Source organism: Xiphophorus maculatus, chromosome 19 (genome assembly GCF_002775205.1).
Source record: "Xiphophorus maculatus strain JP 163 A chromosome 19, X_maculatus-5.0-male, whole genome shotgun sequence".
In the NCBI taxonomy this organism is placed as follows: domain Eukaryota; kingdom Metazoa; phylum Chordata; class Actinopteri; order Cyprinodontiformes; family Poeciliidae; genus Xiphophorus; species Xiphophorus maculatus.
In genome coordinates, this window is record NC_036461.1 from 11,168,347 (window position 1) to 11,189,764 (window position 21,418).

Consider the following 21,418-nt stretch of genomic DNA (forward strand, 5'->3'; position numbering starts at 1 on the left):
GAAAGAGTTATTCAGATCCAGCTTCTGTTTGATCGCTAGGGCAGACTGCATAAATGCACTGTACCTGCTGAGCACACACCAACTCAATGAAACCTGATGCTCTTTGACTGAGAATATGTTTAGCGATAAACAGACTTGCTGTGCTGCTGGCTGCACCAATAAAAATAACCGCTGGAAGGAGAAAATAAGACCATTTCTGCCTTTTGCTTTCACTCAGGTGCAGAGAAGCAGACTAAATAACAGTGTGATTTATCCAGAGTGTCTTGGCAGGCACATGGTGTCAAATAAACGTCTGTAATGAAACGGCAACAGATGTGAAATGCTGTGGGGAGAAATGACGCAGGATAGACGTCCTGCGAAGCAAATAATTCGCCATAAACTGCCGCAGCAGTGTGATGAAAACAAAAGCCTTGGTGGTATATTAAGACCCAAAAAGCACAACAAACTGAGAATAACTCAATCAAAAATCTATCAAAACAAGAATGGTATGAAAAGGCAGGCAATGAAGTTTCTCTTTTGCATTAAATAGCCATGCTAACTCTCATTCAAGCAGAGAGTGTACGCGAAGTACATGCAGAGGTGCAAGTCCCTTAAATCAGCCGTTAAAAAGCCTTGCACAGAACTAGGCGCTGCTTGTAATTCAATTGGGACGATGAAGAACGGACAGAAATCTTCATAATTCTGTCAAAGCATTGATACGCTTGACTGGTGAGTGGGGCCAGAGGTTGGCCCTGTTTTGAGTGACAGATGGGCTCAGCCAACCAGAGCACTAACCAGTGCCATCACACTGACCCCTGAACACATTCACACCCACATCCTGACAGGCCTGACAGGCACACACATCAGCGATGCATAGCTTTTAACATTTACATGCCAGCAAGGCAACTGGTAAAAATAAATGCTACTTTATCAAAGAAAGTATTCACATCCTTAAAACGTTTTCATGTTTTGTCACAATGTTAGAGAAAAATGTTGACATATTTTACTTTGATTCATTCCAGCACAAAGCAGTGCGTATTTGTAGAATGAAAGAAAAGTTTTAACCAAGTGTTGCATACCATTGTATTCAGCCCTTCCGGTCAATATTCTGTAGAATCACCTTTTGTTAAATAAAATAAACAAGTTTTTCACATCGTGTTTCTACCAGATTTGCACATCTAAAGAAGAAATTGATGTAAGGTCAGTAAAAAGAGGTTGGAGACAATCTGAACAATAATGTTTAAATCTTTCCACATATTCTCAGTTGGATTTAGGTCTGAACTTAACCTGAGCCACTACAACACATGAATGTGCTGTGACTGACACCCTTTCATTACGCAACTAAGTGTATATTTTGGATCAGTGTCCTGATGGAAAAACTTCCACTTCAGTCTCAAGTCTTTTGCAGTTTCCAACAGGGTCATTAGTTACTGTGGGGTATTTGGGGATGATCTCCACACGAAGTGTTTTGCATTTAATACAAAATGCAAATTTTGGTCTCATCTGACCAGAACACCTTCTTATATTTGCTGTGCATCCCATATGATTTGCTGCAAACTTTAAAAATGACTTCTTACAGATGTTTAGCAATAAAAGCTTTCTTCGTGCCAATCTTCAACAAAGCCAAGGTTTGTGGATTGTAAAACCTAAACTTCTTACACCTGAGTTGTGGATCATTGCCATTCCTCTAGTGTTACCATGGTACTCCTGGTGGCCGGATGCTGCATGCCCATGTTTTTAGAAGGCTGCGCTTGTGCTAAATTCCTTCTATTTTCTGGTGATTGAACAGTGAGACATTCACAATGGGGGTTATTATTTTCTAACCTAACCCAGCTTTAAACTTCTCTCTAACTTTCTCTCTGACATGTCTGCTGTCTTATTTGGTCTTCATGATGATGTTTATTCACTGGTGTTCTCTAACAAATCTTCACAGAACAGACGCATGTATTACTAAGACAAAACTATACCCATTTGTAATTAAGGTTTATTAGAATAAACCTCACACTTCCTTATAAGTAAATGTAGAGAAGCAACCTGAAAAAGCAATATACCTCTAAGATTGGGTGACTTCTATATTTAGTTGGATCACTGTATATAGTAGTATTAAAGTTATAGGGTGACATTCACACTCATAATTTGCAAAAACATTTGATCCTCATCTTTCCACTTCACAATTATCTACTACTTTGCATGTTTCTCAAATCAAATTTCAAGAAAATGCAATTAAGTTTGAGATGACAAAATGTGGAAAAACGTCAGATGTGTGATTGCTTTTGCAAGACACTATACATTTTTTTAAAGGAACAAATTTTCTTCTGAGCTGCCAGAAATTGAAACAGGGCATGGGAAGCACAAAAGAATCTGGAATTATACTGGCAAGGGAAGATGTTTAGAGAGACAGAGATGGACAGATAGGCAGGAAGAAAGATAGAGGACGGGTGTTGCAGACTGAGATACTTAAAGGAAGAGATAAGGCGATGTTTCGCACAATAAAGACAGATAGGGAGAGATGGATAAAGACATCGAAGCAAAAAGATTTGTGGAGAGAACAGAGAGACACAGACAAGATATAAAAAATGAGTTTTGGATGAAGAAAATAGATCACAATACAGTGATAAGCAACTGAGAAACAGTTCTATATCATATTCACTCTTTTCTATATTGAATTGAGAAAAAATTACATGTAGCTTGTTATGCATTTCTCCTTTTCCACTACCTTTATCATGATACAATGCTTCAAATTATTTTAAAATACTTATATCCAAGCACATTTAAAGCAAGCAGCGTTAAAACAATTCCAGTTGTAGACAGACAGCATCTGAAACAGAGGCTTTTTCTTTCCATATTTAAAATTTCCAGCAGCTGATAAATCCGAGTGCAGACTTAACAACAGATATCAAAGAGGACGTTTCAGTAAAGGGAAGGCAGCGGGTGAAAGGTAAGACAGGAGTGGCAGTGTTGACAGATGTGTCAGTCATGGGAATGAAAAAGTGCACCACTATCAAAATAACTCCTGACAACAGTGGCAGCTGGCTCACCTTTTTTCTTTCTAAAGCTTCTTCACTGCAAGAAGTTGAGGCATTTAAATAACACAAAAGTGACAATTTTTAGTTGACCTGCTGTGTTAGCTGTGCTCTCGCTGTGTCACATGTAATGCCTAAAAGATTCTGACTGTGGGAAAAAAAAAGGAAATTTTAAAAAGCCGTAGATATTGACAGAGATATTTTGTAAGTAAACAGTAAATTCAGAATTGCATAATTTCTGCAAAAACCCAACATTTATATAAAATTTCAACATTTTATAAATAATAACAATGCATTTATTGTTATTACAATAAACGTGCAAGTGCTTGTTAGGAATCAAAAATGTTGTGTTTGTGCTTTATTGGTGGAAAAGGCTTTGTCAAAGGGAATGCACCACAAACCATAACCGCTTACAACAGAACAACAAAGGATGGCCATCAATTTTAAATCATTTAAACATATTAGGAGGTAAAAACAGACACTATAGTAAAATTATACACAGAGAATATTCAGGTCACAGACTAAGACTGTACAGACTGTGGGTGGCCATTTGTGCCTCTAAAAAAATTTATTGACTTGTTTTTCCAAAGATATCATTGCAGACCTGTTACAGCTCAAAGCCTCTTTCCAGCATTAACAGAAGATTCAATGTGTTTGCAATGGCAATGAAAAGTTACCTTAACATGTCTCAAGTTTTTTAAAATATTTAAATAAAATATATTCAATAAAAGATTTGAAATAAGCAGCAACAAAAATCTTTATTTTGTTGGACATTTGGGTGAGAGAAAAATTAAACGACTAAAAACACTAGGATGATACAGTTTTCGAGTCCTTCCCATATCGGCTCAGCAGGGCCAAAAGGCCGGAGTCCACCCTGACGACTCTGATGGCTCAAATTAGCATCCCTTCTTCAATTGTAAATGTGGTCGTTGACCGTCGGGCCAGAAGGTGGGAGTGTGAATAGTCCATGTTGGGGGTGGGTATCTATGATACCTGCAGGAGATCAGGTCTCCTGTAGGTAGTGCTCTTCAGTTTAGTTTTGAAGCATACATGAAGTGTTTTTGGAGAGATGTGACCTTTTGCAGCTGATCCATGATGTTGTGCTGCATTATCCAGGTCATTTTGCCAAATGTACATAGAGTTTGCAAAACATAGAATCTGTTTCAAAAAATATGCAAAGGTTTTTCTAAAAGAAATTAGTAATGTTTCTCTTTGAAATAAAGCTAAGAGGGTATAACATGACAGTTTAGAAATAAACTAACCAACTCTTAACTGGACTGCACTCAAAAACTGGTCTCCACTTTATACCTTGCACATGTACAGAGCTAAATAACTTCTATTTTACTGTCAGTCCTGCACTTTATATGTTATATTTAGATTTATATTCATATTTTATACTGTTGAAAATGACAACAAAGTCAGTCGAAGTCGAAGTCGAAGTCTAAGGAACAATTGTGCAACTGTGAGATGCGTTGAGGCCATTACCAGGGTACTGATAAGGTAATGGCCCTATTTACGGAACAAAAGCACCTGCTAGAGAAAATCCTTCAGGCCAGTTGGACTATCGAAGCCGATATAGGTATACGTCAAAGTGGACTAACTCTAGCCATTCTAGTGTAAAAACAGATTAAGCAGTTTTTAGGTGCTACGTGGTGATGAGATCATTGCATCACAGCCAAAACTCTGCACACTTATAAATTGTAAACGAAGGTGAGTCCCATAATGACACATGAAGCGCCAGGGGACAGGGTCAGCTTCAACAGGCTCATGATTAAACATAAGGAAGAGAAATAAGGGATGCATCATTGTTCTTGTCATCCGCTCGTATCTCTTCCCCCAAGGTGAAGGCGATTCCCGTCCCTCTCTGTCTTTCATCTCTCTCACCTCCCCCACTTCCCTTCTCATACATCGGAGGCCCTTGACACCTCAGGAATGAGCTGCCCTTGGAGGAGTGAAGTAGTGAGGGACAGAAGGAGCGATGTGCAGCACTGTGAATCCTGACATGCGAGCCACCTAAAGGACGGCCTGCTCTGTGAGGCCAAAACTTAATAAACAGGCACACTTCCAGATAACGGCAACACAAGAAATAAAAGGTTGTGCATGCAATCTTAGACAATTTACTTTTTTATATAAAGAACAGCGTGCTCCATATACTTCAGCTGTTTATTCTCAAATGAAAACACACGACTGCCTATTCAGCAATCGTGACTTATTGACATGTTGATACCATCAAATAGCACAGACAGAGTAAGAGTGAGCAGACAGTGTGGCTGTAAACTGACACAAAGATATCTGATACCTACATGCACTTTTTTTCATTGTAGATTACTTTCTGAACCCTGAAAAACAAGCTTTCCTTTCTCTTATTCTCAGTTTCTTCTGCATAAGCTAATGAAACAAAAAGTAGCTTCTTGTTGCTGCTATTTTAGACTGAGCCATGATGGAAACATTTGCAGAAGCAGAAAAGGTTAATGTGGTCTGTTATGTGTGTGGGGTGTGTGTGTGTGTGTGTGTGTGTGTGTGTGTGTGTGTGTGTGTGTGTGTGTGTGTGTAAAAAGCCATTTATTTTTGTTTTTTCTTTATTTTTGTGAGTGGCTCTGGGCTCTGTGCCACCAGCTCTAAATGTTTTTCCCCTACTAAACTCCTGACCCCAATCTGAGGCCAAGCAAGACAGCACAGAGAGGAAATCGAGAAAGAAAGGCAACAGGGTGGAAAAAAAAGGCAAATGTGATTCGGTGACGGGGTCAAAAATGGCTGCGGAGGAGAAAAAAAAAGTGGGTGACACGAAAGTGGTCCAGCTGTCGATACAAATAACCAATCACTTAAGATGTCTACACTTGTAATTTCTCAGCGTTCATGGCAGACATTTCGTACAGGAACCTAAAGCAAGGCACATTTACTCTTGACACATAGAAAATAATCATTATCAAGAATAGAGGGCTTGTGATCCATGTAAACATCACAATGGAGCACTAAAACATCTATCAGATCAATCATTTTTGACTCATTTTTTACCGCTTGCTGTGATGACAAGCTCTAGGTTGTGTAGGAGTCATATCAATTACACCTAAGCAGGGAAAAGGGAAGAGGGGAGGGAGTTGGAGCGAACTTTTTCACCATTAGTGGCCACTATCAGTTCAGGAGATTATGTTTGAATTTTAGGTCTCCTGCTGTGAAACCGTCTCCAGATGGATGCTGATGTGATGAGGTGCTGCCCTGAACTGTCAACTGTTAAGTTTTGTGGAATAGACAGAACAGGGTCTAGTGATGAGTCCGATGGTTTGCAGATCAAAAGCAGGGAAGTATATCCATTTCTTAAAACTTGACCATTTTTTTTTCTTTTTGTTTTTGGAGGGAAATATTATTTTGGAGTGATTTCCCACTTGGCTGATTTTCAGCCAGATTGATCAGTGACCAGTTGGTCAGGAAGAGATTGCACTGACAACACATTTCATGGGTGTGTGTATGTAATGTTACTGTATGGGAGATGAAACAGAGAGCAAGCACTAGAGATTTAAGAAGGTATTTGAGAAAAAAAAATCATAAGACATGTAGAGATGACTAAATAGCATTACTTATACTCATGCAGACACTCTGTGTCCATTGTTGAAGATTCTGTCTTCTTGCCAGGGTGGCTGAAACAGCAAAGGAGTTCTCCCTGTTTTTTAATTAATTCAGCTGATAATTATTTGACCACCTGGGGAGACTCATGAACCGCGAACAAAGCGCTGAACTTTTAGCTCATAATAGTCAGACGATCTTTAAGTATGGTGAGAAAATGAAACAGAAGAGGATGCCACAGCAAAATGTAAAATCTCTGTTCTAAAACAGTAACAGACTGTAATTTTACACCCTCTGATCCAATATATTCACAAAACATGCAATGGAGTTTGATCAGATTCTACTGAGCCCAGAAAGTAAACCAATAAAATGGGCAAAAGTCTGATGTTAACAATACACAAATGCAATTTGCTTTTGTGAAGGCAAAGATTATGAAGAAAATAGATTTACTTAGTGATTTTTCCCAAAGTGGAATCAGAATGTGAGATGTTGGTTTTTATTATGTCTGGTGTTAAACTGAAAAAGTAAAAGTTAGGCTTCTCCCTTTGTCCACAAGCTAGTCCATAAAGAAATAAATGAATTTAAGATTCACTCATTGGTTTAATCTTGACAACACCATCCCAGCCCATCTCTGCTCTCTCTGATCTGTTTATAAATGCAGAGGTTCTGTGTCCGTGAAATACAAATGAACAAGCTGAGATGTCAGATCCCCCTTGACCTAAGTAAGAAAAAAAAAATCTATTTCTAATCTGGATGTAAACTGAGAAGAATTTTCAGCGAGCCAATTAGAGCAGCGACTAATCCCCTTCTAACTCAGTAAAGATGCAAAGCATCCTTTTTTTTCCCTCCTCGGCTCTCTTCTTCGCTCCCTTCGTTTCACTCCACTTTCATCTCTCGGTGCTTTTATCTTATCAAACAGGCACGTATAGGGCACCGCAAACACAAAGAGCTGAGTTTTGATCTTTGAAAAACACACAACGTTTTGCATCTTTTACCTAAATTCAACCCCAAATTATATTAAATTCAAACCTTAAATCAGCTGTAAAAATGAAGATGGCGGCCTAATGCAACAAAGAATATACAACAGCAGCAATAGTGAAATATCTGCTACAATGAATACAATCCATGTCTAACTTGCTCTAATATTTTGCTCTACTTGTGTTGAGGGAACAAGCAATTTATTACTCCATGTGTCTGAGTGTTTTGTCATTCTCTTTATGTATATGGTAGCCCTATGCTTTATAATTGATGGCATCACTTAAACTAGTATATGAATGATGGTTGGAGGTGGAGCTGGGGGGGGGCTTCTCTTTTTGTTCAGATAATGGGCGCAGTGAAATGGCTCTACGTTGTGTTTGATTGGCTGAGGGCCACCTTAAAGCAATAAAGTAATAAAAGTTACAAATGAGAGCCGGCTATTAAGAGTTCACTGACATGTGTAAGGCTAGCTTGCTAATTAATTGATCATGAAGCTTCATCTATTCTGCAGTGAGAGAGGACCCTTTAATTCATTGGCATTTCACCATCATTGTCCTTTTTTTTTCTTACCCTGTTGTCTTATCGCATAAAATGGTTCATCTGCTTTCACCTAAACCTCTGTTTAGTTGGTGTGTACCATGAGGTAGAATGAGTTGTAGTGCTGAAGAGGGCACAAGAAAGAAAAGGTGTCAAAAGAGGTGTGAGCAGAGGCTGGAGCGGTCCACTTTGCAGCCCCTTCGCCTCCTCTGTCTCCATCTTTCCTGGCAGAGAAGCTGATTTATTGGGGCTTCCCAGTCATCCGTCTGAGCGAGCAATGCGGGCTGCATTAACCCCAGAGGCAACCCTACCACCCAGGCCCCCTAAGTGCTTCAAAGTCCCCCCCGCCATTCAAGCAATGTTATAAATTGACCATCCAGCTCTTTAAGCTCAATAGCCCACAAGATGAGGTCTGGTCACACAAGGAATTTCAACGCCGTTTATTCAACGATAACCATAGTGTGAATTTACATCCTACTCGCATTGGTTACAATGTTACATAAATTGGGACCTTTGATAAAGACGTGAAAAATCTTCCTTCCTACCTAAATGTCATTTTCTTTTATCTTTCCTTTTCAGAAAAAGGCATTTAGAGAAATAAGCCTCAGTGGTGTCAGATTTGCAAAACCTTGCAAAATTGTATTTTATACAGTTTATCACATTGAAACTAAAACTGTTCATGTGTTTTAATGATATTTTATTCAACATGTTAGTGCGCGACTGAAAAGTGGAAGGAATATAAGACAAATTGTTTTCAAAATTTTAACAAATACAAATCTGAAAAGTGTACCCTTCATATTCAGTCTGATACGTAGTTATTCCCCGAACATCTGTGTATTGAGATAACAGGTACATAGGTGGACCTAAGAAAGTAACATCAGGAAGTGTATCAATGTTATAGTTTAATTATTTATCCAACATGCTGCTTTTATCCCCCTACGGCATAAACAACTCCTCGTCACCCTGATGCTGTTAACAGCAAACATTAAAAAATTGTTTTGGTCATATTTAATTAATTTTAACTGTTTGGGGTGGAACATTTATTTCTTTTTGTGGCATTTTTTTCCCACTGAGCAAATATACTCAAATGAAAATTTTGATTTGTTCCCATTTTTTCTGTGTGAAATTTTGCTACTACCACGACAAAAATAAAATAAAAAAATAAAGTTCTAGCACATTTTTACCATGGGTGTTATTCAACGTGCTGGGTGTTGTATGTCAAAGGTGATGCTTTTTAAATATTTTTTTTAAAAATTTTTTTATTATTATTGTTAAAGAAGCACCTGTGAGGAGGAGCTATGTTTACTTAGCTGCTTATCTGACAACCTTTAAAAGAAAGTGAAAGATTTGTAATGGAACCAAAAAATTAAATGCATGCTGAAATCATTCTCACTAATAAAAATAATATCATCATATACCATAACATCCTTGCCTACATCTTTTTCAGAGAGCTGAGCTGAACATTTGAGACACTGTAGCTGATCTTTGAAGGGCCCACTGGGTTGAGCATATTATTCTAGTTCCCTTAAAGTTGTGTTGCATACAAATCCTAAATTGCAGCTTTTACTTTTAAAGATGATAATCATCTGTTTTTGTGATGATAATCATCTGTTTTTCTGGTAATACTGAAGCAACAGACACTCAGTAAAGGTGAAAAATTAAGAAGAATTAATATATTCCCCCAATTTTCTTACAAGTATTGTCTTTGTTCTTTCTTTCTTTATTTCTATTGTCAGTGTACTGAAGGAGAAGCAGAAATACAGCATTACCATTAAGAGATAACATAGTGCATGATTGCAGTCCTCTAATCCATGAACAATTATAACAGCAGTTATGCCCTCAATTCAGATTGGCCCAGATCTCAATCACTCTAATTAAGCACCTGTGGAGAAAATACAGAATATTTGCCAAAGAATTGATGCTGTTGCTGCCTGCGTCTGTTCAGGTGAAGGCAGCTCACCTTTCAGCACTTCTGATTTTAATAAAATGTTAATTAAGAGTTCCAGACAGACTGGAGAAACCTAAGCTTTGCAGCCATTTTCTAATTCCTAGATGTTTAGAGGCAAATTTATGAACCGACTATGACAGCAATAGACTAAAAATACATTTTCTTATGTTTACTACATATTGATTACAAACAGTGCAATTTGAGACAGGTCTTTTTTTCTACAAGAGATATGTTTATATTGTAGGAAAACACAAAGGTGTTATGCATAAAAGACAGTTTGTGTTACTATACCGCTACGTGAGATATATAATTAACGTTGCTGTTGAACCATTCGATTTACACCAAAGCTACTTCACACAGAGTGTCTGTGGCTATTTATGTAAAGAAATAAAAAGCACAGTTGATGGTTGCCTCACATTTGCTCAGACTTTCATGCAAAACATCTGAAGCAGTCAAAGATGTTTTGACACATGAAGTGAATAAAAAGGAAAAAGAGCCATCTTTCAATACTTATTGTTCAGGAATGTATACAGCTGCTGACCAGCTGAAAAGAATACAGATGCGCATCATGCAAAATGTTATGACCACTGATAATCACATCTCATTTATACATTTCTATTGACAATGGAATTCCCAATATTTTGTTCAAAGATGATTGTGAGATATGGGGAAAGGTGGAGGAAAAACAAGTAATAGGCAAATCTGTTTTATTTTTTTGCCTTCAAAAGAAATGACAGTTAATGTTTGTTAGTGGCAGTGAGCCACACTAGGTTTGGATTGTAAAGCATAACATGTGATGTTGCTTAAATAACAATTAATTAAACTTGATTTAAATTGATTGTTATTTTATTTTTTAAACACATTTCTTCAAAAAATAAATTAGAAATGAATAGATACAATCAAATAAACTGAATTTCACATCCAACAAGACAATAGCATCAGAACTGCTGAAGAAAACACAAATACTTTACATTATAGTCATACTGCAGCTTAATGTACTCAGTGAGCTGTTTAAACTTAATTTGTTGGACTTTTGCAGAAATTCCTTTTTTTTCTTCTTCAAAATTCTTTTTTAAATCTTTGCATTTGCAAACTCCCATGTTTTTTTCTAAATAGATAAGTAAATATGATATGGGTACTTACTAAACTTTCAACATTTCACTAGAAAAGTTTGAAAAGTTAACTGCCTATATGTATAAGTACGTTTGTGATAAAATTGAACAGCATCTGTGTTACATTTGAATTTTGGTCCCAATAACAATGTAAAACAACATAATAGTGTAAAAAGACATGCTGCCTTAATAATATGAATGTGACTCACATGCCATGTGCGCCACACACTTGTTCAGCTGCTACGGCATTTACACAACTGCTGCTGGAAATCACAGCAATTACCAAAAATAACACGATTAAATCTCATGCAACTCTATGCAAACACTTTGTCTGTGCTGATGACTCAATAAACTCAACATGCTAGATTTTAGAAAAGTGGGTGCACTTCATGGGAAATGAAATTTTATTTCACTTGATCTTTAAACATGGGACAAATGACATGGGGGAAGTCCCAGCTAAAGTAATGTACCCAGTCCTGCCACTGTTGGAAACTTCGACGCACTTGAACCAATACACACACTATCTAAACCACTAAACCAGGCCCACATCACAAGTGACACATACTTCAAAGTCATGACAGCACTTCATGTTCCACAAAACGGATGTTGCAAAACTTAAAGGACTGATTCACAGGACAAAACAAAGAGTCTGATGCTTTCACCAAGCATGCAAATGCACAAAAAACTGCAAATAGTTTACAGTTTCAACATGCGTAGATCACCTGCAAATGTTCTTTATCTGTCCTGGTCAGATGTCTTAGTTGAAAAAAAGTTGATGCACATATTAGATGGATGTTTTTTTTTGTTTGTTTTTTTCTCCGAAGAGTTTTTTTGCGGCGCTAGTGGCTCGTATTTTTTGTACAGTAGGCAGACAGGAAGGAGGGTGAGGAGAGGGGGGAAGACATGCGGTAAAGGTCGTCGGGACCGGGAGTCGAACCCGCGACGTCCGCGTCGAGGACTAAGGCCTCCAAACGTGGGGCGTGCTAACCCCCTGCGCCACCACAGCACGCCCCTAGATGGATGTTTTTAACAAAAATAACTGCATTTTAAACAATACCAGTGTATAATTTTTCTACTTTTCTTTGTTGATGACTTCTAGACCAATAAATATTTGTCAAAACAAAAAATTATTTGATTGAAGCTACACAAAGCCTGAAAGGATGCTGGTTTCTTTGTGGTCTTCTAGGTGTGTGTAGTGAACAAGTGGCAGGTCAGCTGCATTTCCACTTGACTTTAAATGCTTGGCTCCTATTAAGTTGGCCCAGCATGTAAGGAACAAACATCCAACACTGGTAATGGTTTCTGCCTGATTGGTTGACACATTCGCCCTCCTCCTCGAAGCACGCATGTACACCCCCACACGCACACACACCTTTCCTCTTCTCATTCTCCCTCTCAACCATTTCCCAGGATATCTTTCTTCTCTGCGTTCTCTCACTCCCCCTATCCCCTCCCTTCCCTTTCACATCAAACACTAATGTTTCCTTCAAATGCCTTTTCCTCCCTGTCTGCCAACGCTGACATCACAGGAAATTACGCTCAGAATTGGCAGCACTTTTTTTTCCCATTTCAGCTGCATTCCAGTTTCCCACACAGACACTTTTCTCATGTGACCTGACATTCCCCAAAACACCTGCCTCCCTAATCAACTGTCTTGATGTTATTGTTTATTACTGGTATTCAACAGATTTTAACTGTGATTCTTACTGTTTGAGTTAAAATACAGGTTTAGTGATGTCATTTATTTATCAATGTGAAAATGTGTAGATGTCTGCGATCTACATTAATTAAATATTCTTTCACCTGCTGCAGCTTCAGTGACGGTAGAAATGCACCAAAAAATCAGATGGTGATCAGAGTCATCTATTAGTGAACGGATATCATACTTGGGCACTACCAGGTCATACTAACATCACTCTTTGATACGAATGCTGTTCCTCAGAGGAAATCACTCAGGTTACACAGCAGGAAAATCATCTAAGGAATGCCTTCTATACAGAGGAAGTCGAGCTCTGAACAGCTAAAAAAAAAGGATGATTCTGGAGTGGTCAAGTTTAAGTCTGGAAGAACCCAGCTTAGATGAATTAGCATAACTTTAAACAGCCTGTTCATGCTGGAAACCCCCCTGCAAAGAAGAGTGGGCCAAAACTCCTCTTCCTAAACCTTTTCACAGCACTGCACTATTAGGGAGAAGATCATCAGAGACCTTTTAAAAAACTGTCATCTCTTAATGGCAAACTTTTTAAAAACTAAGCAATAGAAGTACTACTTACAGGATAAAGTATGTACTTAATTAAGTTCAATGACAAGGTGGTGTTGGGGAAAATTATGTTATCAAAGAATGAGAGTCTGTTCCAGTAACTAGAGAAAGATTAATCTTTGTCTTTATTTTTATTCGAAGGGAAAAGCATTCGAAGACCCATGTCACTGAACACAGTCAGTAGAAGAGCCCCGAACAACACAGATCACATGATTATATACTCACAGCAAAAAAGAACAGACCCCAAGTCTGAACTTATCTCTATTAGCAGGTGGACCACAGAGCCACATCTTTATCCAGTGTCATGCAACTGCCTCTCACCTCATTGGAGGGAACGATTGTTAGTTAAGACTTTTTCTTGGAAACCCACACCCTACATGTATGGCAGGAAATGAGAGCTGACAAGGATTCCAACAGAAACCTCTAGTTCTTCTTTATCAGTTACTCATAGCTGCAGACTCTCTAACACTTGCACAGTAACAAGCATTAAAGAAAAACATTCATTTATACAAAACACTATCCATCCTTATTTAGATCAAATTTAATTGAAATAGTTAAAATGAAATTTTCTGTTACAGTGGCAGGAAAGAGTTGGTGAGAGGACCAAACTAGGGTCCTCAGTGGTCAAGACTCCATCCCTGTGTATATGAAACACCCAGAGATGTGTGTCTAAAAGGCAGAAATCAGGTCTTCACACATTTGAATAACCCTGGTGAAGGAAATATTACCAAGCATATCTTATTTTAAATAAATTGGGCTTAATTTTTGTGTGGTTCAATCGTAGCACTGAAAGACAGTAAAATAGGACCTTTTGTTCCACTGTTAAAACCCCTACACACACTCAGACGGCCGGCACAGTCGCTCCGTCCCAGGGAAATCACAGACAAATACGCTTGCCTTTGTTGACGTCACGTTGCTTGGCAACAACTCAGCATGCCTGTCTACGACAAGCCGGGGTCTCAGCCCTGAAGTGTGATGCATCATGGGGGATAGTGTGTGCTGTGCCTTACATCACCCACAATCCCCCTTGCTGATACAGCTGCAGCCTGGATCGGCATTTGCAGCTGATCTTGGAAAAGTTTCACAACATCCACGCTTGGGAAAGAGGGCGACTGTTCCGCTTTCAGATTCAGCTCTGGCCGTGTTTGTCCAAACCGCATTTCAGCGAGTCTTTTGGCAAGTAATTAACAGTCACTTCAGGAGCTGACATGCTGTGCTTTCTCCCGCACACAGTATTTTGGAACATTCATTTCCCGGACCTCTCCTCTGCTGCCTGATCAGACCCCTGACCGCTTTTTCTGTAGGTGAGGCTCATTACGCTCATCTGAGAGGTTGGAATTAAACCTCCTCCTCCGAACTCATTACCGTGAGCTAGATTTCACCGGCTTCAGATAGGCAATGCGGTGGTGCTGCTTTTAAAGCCAGAGCCAGATAATTAGAAACTTTAGAAGCACAGTTCCCATGGCTATAGCCAGAGTGAACAACTAATTCTATTTGAACTAATTACATTCCATAACGCTATGCAGTGATTGCTACCCCGACCACAGCCTCCCCTATGAAATACGCCAGAGGATTTCATCACAAAATAGTACCAGGGATGTATTTTCTTGTGTATGTCTGACTGACTGTACTGTCTTTGTGCACTGGTATTACTCTCAGAGCACAGCATGTCTTCACATATACACCCCCGCCCGCTCCCAACTGTGTGTATTTCATAACGCGAAACCCCTTATTGAGCTCAGTAATGATCATTTTGGGAGCGTGTTGTCATCACAAAAATGCGTCAGAGGGGGTTTTGGACATAAAGCAATGAAGTCTGAGATTTGAAGTGACTGAGTTGGGACTGCATTAAAGTCACCTACCAGAACAGGCGCTTCAACACAAAAGGAATTTACTAAAACACTATATATGAAACAGAAAGACCCATTTGCAATAGAACCAGCTCAGTTCAAAGGAATAGATTTTTTTTAAGTGAGATTATATAAACCGCTATAGGTAGTTGAGATCTTGCGAACGTTCTGATATTTTTGAGACCAGAGTCCCTTTTGGTCTTGGTCCCTCTCTGACTAACCGTCAGCCTCAGTCAGACCAACAAATCTGAATTAGATCTAAATAAATATGCCAAATAAGTTATCATTTGCACCAACTGTATTAACTGCTTATAATCCTATTTAAACAAAATCTCCTTTTAAAAGTTTTGACCTATCACTTTTGGAAACTAAAATGAAAAAATTGCTTTTTGTTGTTCATATTCATTAGTTCTGTATCCGATAACGCTTTCCTTAGAAAGATCCGATGTGAATCACGTTTGAGTCAATTGTGTAAAGCAAGTCTTTCCTGCTGCATGTTTGCAGATGTCTACATAAATTTTACACAAAACAGGAAGTCTGGGAGTTGATATGATTTTCTCTCATTTTGTTTGTGTAGCTTTGCTATGTGTGGAAGCTCAGCTCAGTCGCCCCAGTGAAGAGCCTTAAAGTCCAGACCAACTGACCCAGGCAGACTAAATATAGCAGCCAAATATGACAGTGGGGAACAGTATAAACTACCCCCTCTATCCCACCTAAAACAAAACACTGTTGAAGATAAGTTTTCATCCACACACACACACCTTCAGTCTCTGTCACAATCGAGTCACACAAATTCATTGCAACCACACAACCAACCACCTTATAGTGGAAATTTGATTTACTTAAGACTGTAAAGCAGACACAAGCACCATTGTTTCACAGGTCTATTGTGTTGCAAAGACACAATGATGTGGGCCAACACAAATGTTAAACAGCTACTTCTGCATAAATACAGATTCAAGCATAAGTATACAGAAATGTATTCAATGGAAAACCAGAGTAAAGTCTAAACACGCTTCAGTGCATCTGCAGCCAGGTGAACCATCAAACTCAGCATGTACAGCAAGGAGTTTCACAGGAATTAAACACACAATAGGAGAAACATGGCAGCAGTCCAGGATGTTAGATATGCCTGGTGTTTTAGACCAGCTTTTTTAATTTTTTTACGTCAATCCTCAAGACCCACTGACTATTGTGTTTCAGAAAAAGCTCTGCTCCCACAAATGATAGCATTAGTGACTGCATGCCATCAAGTGCTGCAGAACCCTGATAATCACCAAATTATTCTGGTCAGGTGTGTGGCAGTAGGGAAACACATAAACTCTGAAGGACAGTGGACCATCAGGACCAGGGCCATGACACACTGTTTGAGACAACAACTCCAAATAACAAAAACATCAGGTGAAAATCCAAAGCACAAACTAAATGTCCAACCATAGCATGAGGAACAATAACTGGAACCACAAAACAACAATGAAAAAAAAATTCAGCATATTAACACAAACAAAAGTTGTGTAACCTAATCAAATTCTTGATTAGGAACAGAAAAGCAACAATTACTCATATTGCTAACATGACTACTGCATGTAGTAAAAGGTTATTTTAATACATAGATTTAAGTAAACGTCATAACATTTATGAAAACTCTCCCTGTTTTTCCAAAGAATATTAGACTTTTATGTGGTTCTGCTCTTCATAGACTACCAAGTCAACATTACCTGGTCAATTTGTCAGGCCATCTAAAGTAGCAAGCCCTAATCATAGTAATATGTGGCACTCACACAGTGTGGTAGCCTTTCTTAAGCCAGATGGCCAGACGAGTGTGGAAACACATGAGGAACGGCCAGCCTCTTTACTCCGCACTTCTTGTATCCAGAGAAAAGTCTGGTTTTTCATTTAACAGACTTTAAACTAAGGGAACTTAACATAACTTTCTAAAAACCTTGCTTCACCTTGAAACAAGTCATCAGCCTAATGCACACAATTCAAACTCGAAGACTTTGGGTCTGTTGACATACCTGTTGTTGAGGGTATTGCATGCCACTCATGCTCATTTGGCTCCTCCCCTGCATGCTCATTGGATATCGATGTGAAGGAGGTGACGCATATGGTTGGCTTGAGGGGTAATTTCCGGCACCTGGCTGTTGAGGAGTGGAGTACGGGTTGTTGGTCATTCCATACATCTGTGAGCGCTTCATAGCCATGAAATCCATGGAGGGAACCTGTGCAGGGAAAGAAAAGGGATTTATTTGCATCAGCATTGCCACAAAGTGTCGTTATTTGTTCACCATTGTCCACGGACCGGAGGAAGGACTGCTTAAAGTATTGGAATGCCAAACAAAAGCCCACTTAGCAAACTCACTCCATCCAGAAACCAATTATTTCCACACAAACTTCACAGGATGAATTTACATTAATATTTAAAGATAACAAAACCTTTATCTAAAACTGCTTTAAATGCTGTTTAAAGTAACTGGTAGCAAAAAGAATAACTATATAGCTCCTGTCTCAAATGCCATAAAACAGTTTATAGTCGACTAGCAGAAGTACTTATTTATTTACTTTATATAATATTCCATCCTTTCCTTTTGTAAGACAAATTAATCCCTAAACTGCAAGGCAACCAGATCCACCAAATTATTTGCCCAAGTTGAATGAATCGGGATATAAAATATGATAAAAGGCTATATAATAAAGATTTCTATAAAAACTACACAAAATGTCTAGGACAATCATTGAACTAAAATATGAAAAGGATTATGCAGGATGCAGATTTTTTTTCTTACAACTAAAACATTTCATACTTATAAATTGGAGTCTGGTAATTGAGGTAACCAAGCAGTCAATATTGGCTTCAAAAAGCACATTGCTGGAGCTGGGTTTCTTATTATAAGAAGCCTCCCCCAAAAGAAATTCAAAGAGAAGAAAGAAAATGTTTCCAGGGCTTTTTTATCCCATTGTATAGCAAGTATGTCAGTGAAATTTCAAGGGTTTGTTTGGGGTCTCAGTAAGCCACTGGAAAATTCCTGTACAGTGCATCGGGCTAATGTTAATCCACCAGTAGTTTGTCAGTCTGCAGGAAAGATAAAGTGACATTCCTCTGCCTTTCCTTTCTCCTTTCATGCTCTCTTCCTTTTGTCTCTGCCATGTAGGATCATGAGTGATTTATGACATTTTGCTTCCACTGTTTCTTATACACACTTTCACTTCTCTTCTCTTTCTCTGTAACTAACTGCCTTCTCTTCCTCCACCACTGCTACCACCCTCCTCCTCCTCCTCCTTTGGTTCCTCTCCTCTCCCCGACTCAATATCATCTCGTCTACCGTAGAGGAGAAATTGCAGCTGCCTCATATTGCCAGGCTAATATCAAGAAGACATGTCAGGGGAAGGGAGCACTTTATACAGCTGGTTACAAGTAGATGGCCAAGGTGCTTCACTTTTTAAAAAGGGTTTTGCTTACTGAGGCATGTGCATGGGATAGTTTGGACTATTTCACAAAGTGCAGAGTGGATGGAGAAAGAGAAACTGATTTAGAAATAGAGAGAGTGAGGATAGTGAGAAAATTGGTGTAAGAAAGCTAGAGAGAGAGGCATGAGTGTTCATGAGTGTCTGAAATTATTTCACAGCATGGAGGTGTATGAGCGGGTGTGAGGAGGGTTATCCTGTCATGGTTCACATAATCAGGACTTCAGTAGTTAAATGTGACATTTAATTAGTTGCTGGTACATGGTTCTGGTTGAAATCATAAGGTGCACCTCTTTCTATTTCATCCTTATTCTCACGCGAAGCTATTAATAAGGGAATTATTCACAGTTTTGCTCAGTGAAACCTGTACCAGGTCTGGTGACTGCTTAGCACCAGTTCTCTTTGTTTCTACCACCAAATGATAAAGAACAGGTGCTGCAGTGGTGCAGCATTAACCCTTTCCTTCATCAGAATTAAGTACTGTTGCTTAAGGTCAGCTTAATTCACGAGTTCACATAACTAAACATTTTAGCTAAGCATTACAGCATGAAGCTTTAATGTTAATAAGAAGTCGAATTTGTTATTTCAGGTAAGATTATGAATGTAGGTCAGTGCATCATATGAACCTCTATTCAAACTCCTCAGTTTAACTGAGATCAGAAACACTAACTTGCTGTCAGGAGTTTTCACTAAGTCTTGCTTAAATAAAACTTTATAGCTCTTGTTTGACTAATGTAATTTGGTGCTAACAAAAAGTTAAATATAGTGGTTGGAAAAACTGCAAACAATTCCAAGTTTTAAGAAGCTACTTTTTTTCTTTTATTCTTTCCAGAGTGATTTATGGTCTAGAGAATACGGTAAATCCCACAGGTTTTCCAACCATAACAAGCTCAGCCCAGGCGTGGTGTCATTCCCATAGCCGACTTCCAACATTCAAGACAAACTAAACAAAGCATAAGTTAAAGATTGGCCTTTGCAGCTATCCTTTCTCAGGACTGAAAACACTTTGGGGGAAGGATAAAAAAAATGAATGTTATAATAAAAATAGTACAACATGTAAGATAAATAATAATAATTTAAAAAAATTATCTCACAAAATTATTGACTTAAGAAGTAAAGTGCACAAAAGAGTAATTTTTGCTCAAATTTCAAAAAAGGGAAAACACTTAACTCATTTCTTGTATAAAAGTGTAATGCCAACTTTTTAAACATTAATGGTTTAAGTTCAACTTGTCTGTTTCCACTTTTCCAGAGAAATCATCATGTTATTCATATTTGCTTGTTAAGCTTCAGTTAGACACTAAAAAGGACTAATAAGCAAAAACTTAACTCAATTTCAGGAGCACCAAAATAGAGCTAGCCCTCAAGTCCGAATGGAAATGCATTAAAAACTAACCGAACACAAAAGAGGTGATTCATATTTTTTTTTAGGCGAATTATGTTCTCAAACAGATGCTGGTCATATGTTTCTAATGTAGCAATAATGGTGCTTTGGATCAGTAAAGGGCAGCACATGTTCTGCTAAAACTGTAAGGTAGACAGAAAAACACTTCAGTTTACATGGCACTCTGGCAGTTAGGATATGAGGAAAATAACCCACTGTTTCCAAACTCCGTCCAGTTCACTAGTTTATCTCAAGGGGTCCTTGGTTTGCCAAAAGAACCCTGAGTGCAACACGAGTAAATCCCCTCATGCAGCTGCCAAGCATGCACACATGCTTGCAAAAAAGCCATTGAATCCTACACTTAGGGAGGTACTGAAGAGAAAAAAAAACAAAAGAAAAACAACCACAGAGTTTTGGAAGTAAAAGAGTGGATTAAACACACACGTTAGCAACAGATTATCGTACATGCTCTTCCAGTTCTCGTAATGTTCCTCTCTGCTCCATGCTGTTTTAAAAAACATTTTAATGGGAAATTCTAAGATATAAGATTCACAGCTAAATTTTATCTGATACACCGGTCGATTTTCTACGCATCGCTACGCCTACAAAAGACCAAAACTCTCATGACAAGTTCCACTATATGGGATTTCAGCTCTCTGGTGCCTTGTTCTTTGAGATATTTCCCTCACACCCCTGAGCACACAAAAAATGACAACAGCTCCTGACAAACTGAAATGTATTTTTTTCCCTCTTAACTAGAGAGGAAGGGCTGTTCTGTACTTTGGGGGAAAAAAAAACTATGAATGTGACGCCGAGGGAAGAGTGTTCGAGCCAGGAGGAACTGCTGATAAAAAGAAAAAAAAAAGGAACTACGCAGAAATTGTTTTTTTTTGCTTTCTTCAAATGTGTTTCTCACTTTTGTTCATCTGGACCCGCCATTCAACACAGGCGAAGAAAAAAAAGAGGCATGGGAGACAATAGTAATTCAACTGCTAAATTTAAAATTCAATTTATAAACTCCTCTCGATTCTTGTGAGCTTTCTTTCTTTTCTGCTCCCTTTCTTCCAAAACAAAGCCATTAAAAGAGAACATGGGTGAAATTACTGTTGGGTGAAACCTGCCAAATTGCTTTTCAGAGCTCAATCGACAACATTTTTTTTATGTTCCAAAAATGATTTTCCTCCCCTCTCCCTTTAATGTGCTAAGTTGTTAATCAGGAGAAAGCAAAATGTTTGACGCAAACGGGTGGGAAATACGGATTATGAGACACACACTGGGATCAAAGAAACATAAAACTATATTGGTAAACGGTTATTATTCC

At 38.5% G+C, this 21,418-nt stretch overlaps 1 protein-coding gene across 2 annotated transcripts in view; it reads right to left on the reverse strand.

The window, feature by feature from the left end:
- LOC102228829 (AT-rich interactive domain-containing protein 1B-like) overlaps positions 1-21,418 on the reverse strand; it is a 196,106-nt gene that overhangs the window by 148,200 nt on the left and 26,488 nt on the right. For both annotated transcript variants that reach the window (XM_023353033.1, XM_014471447.2), the window contains exon 2: positions 17,267-17,470. In XM_023353033.1, the coding sequence (XP_023208801.1) occupies positions 17,267-17,470 (204 nt within the window). The remainder of the gene's footprint in view (positions 1-17,266; positions 17,471-21,418) is intronic.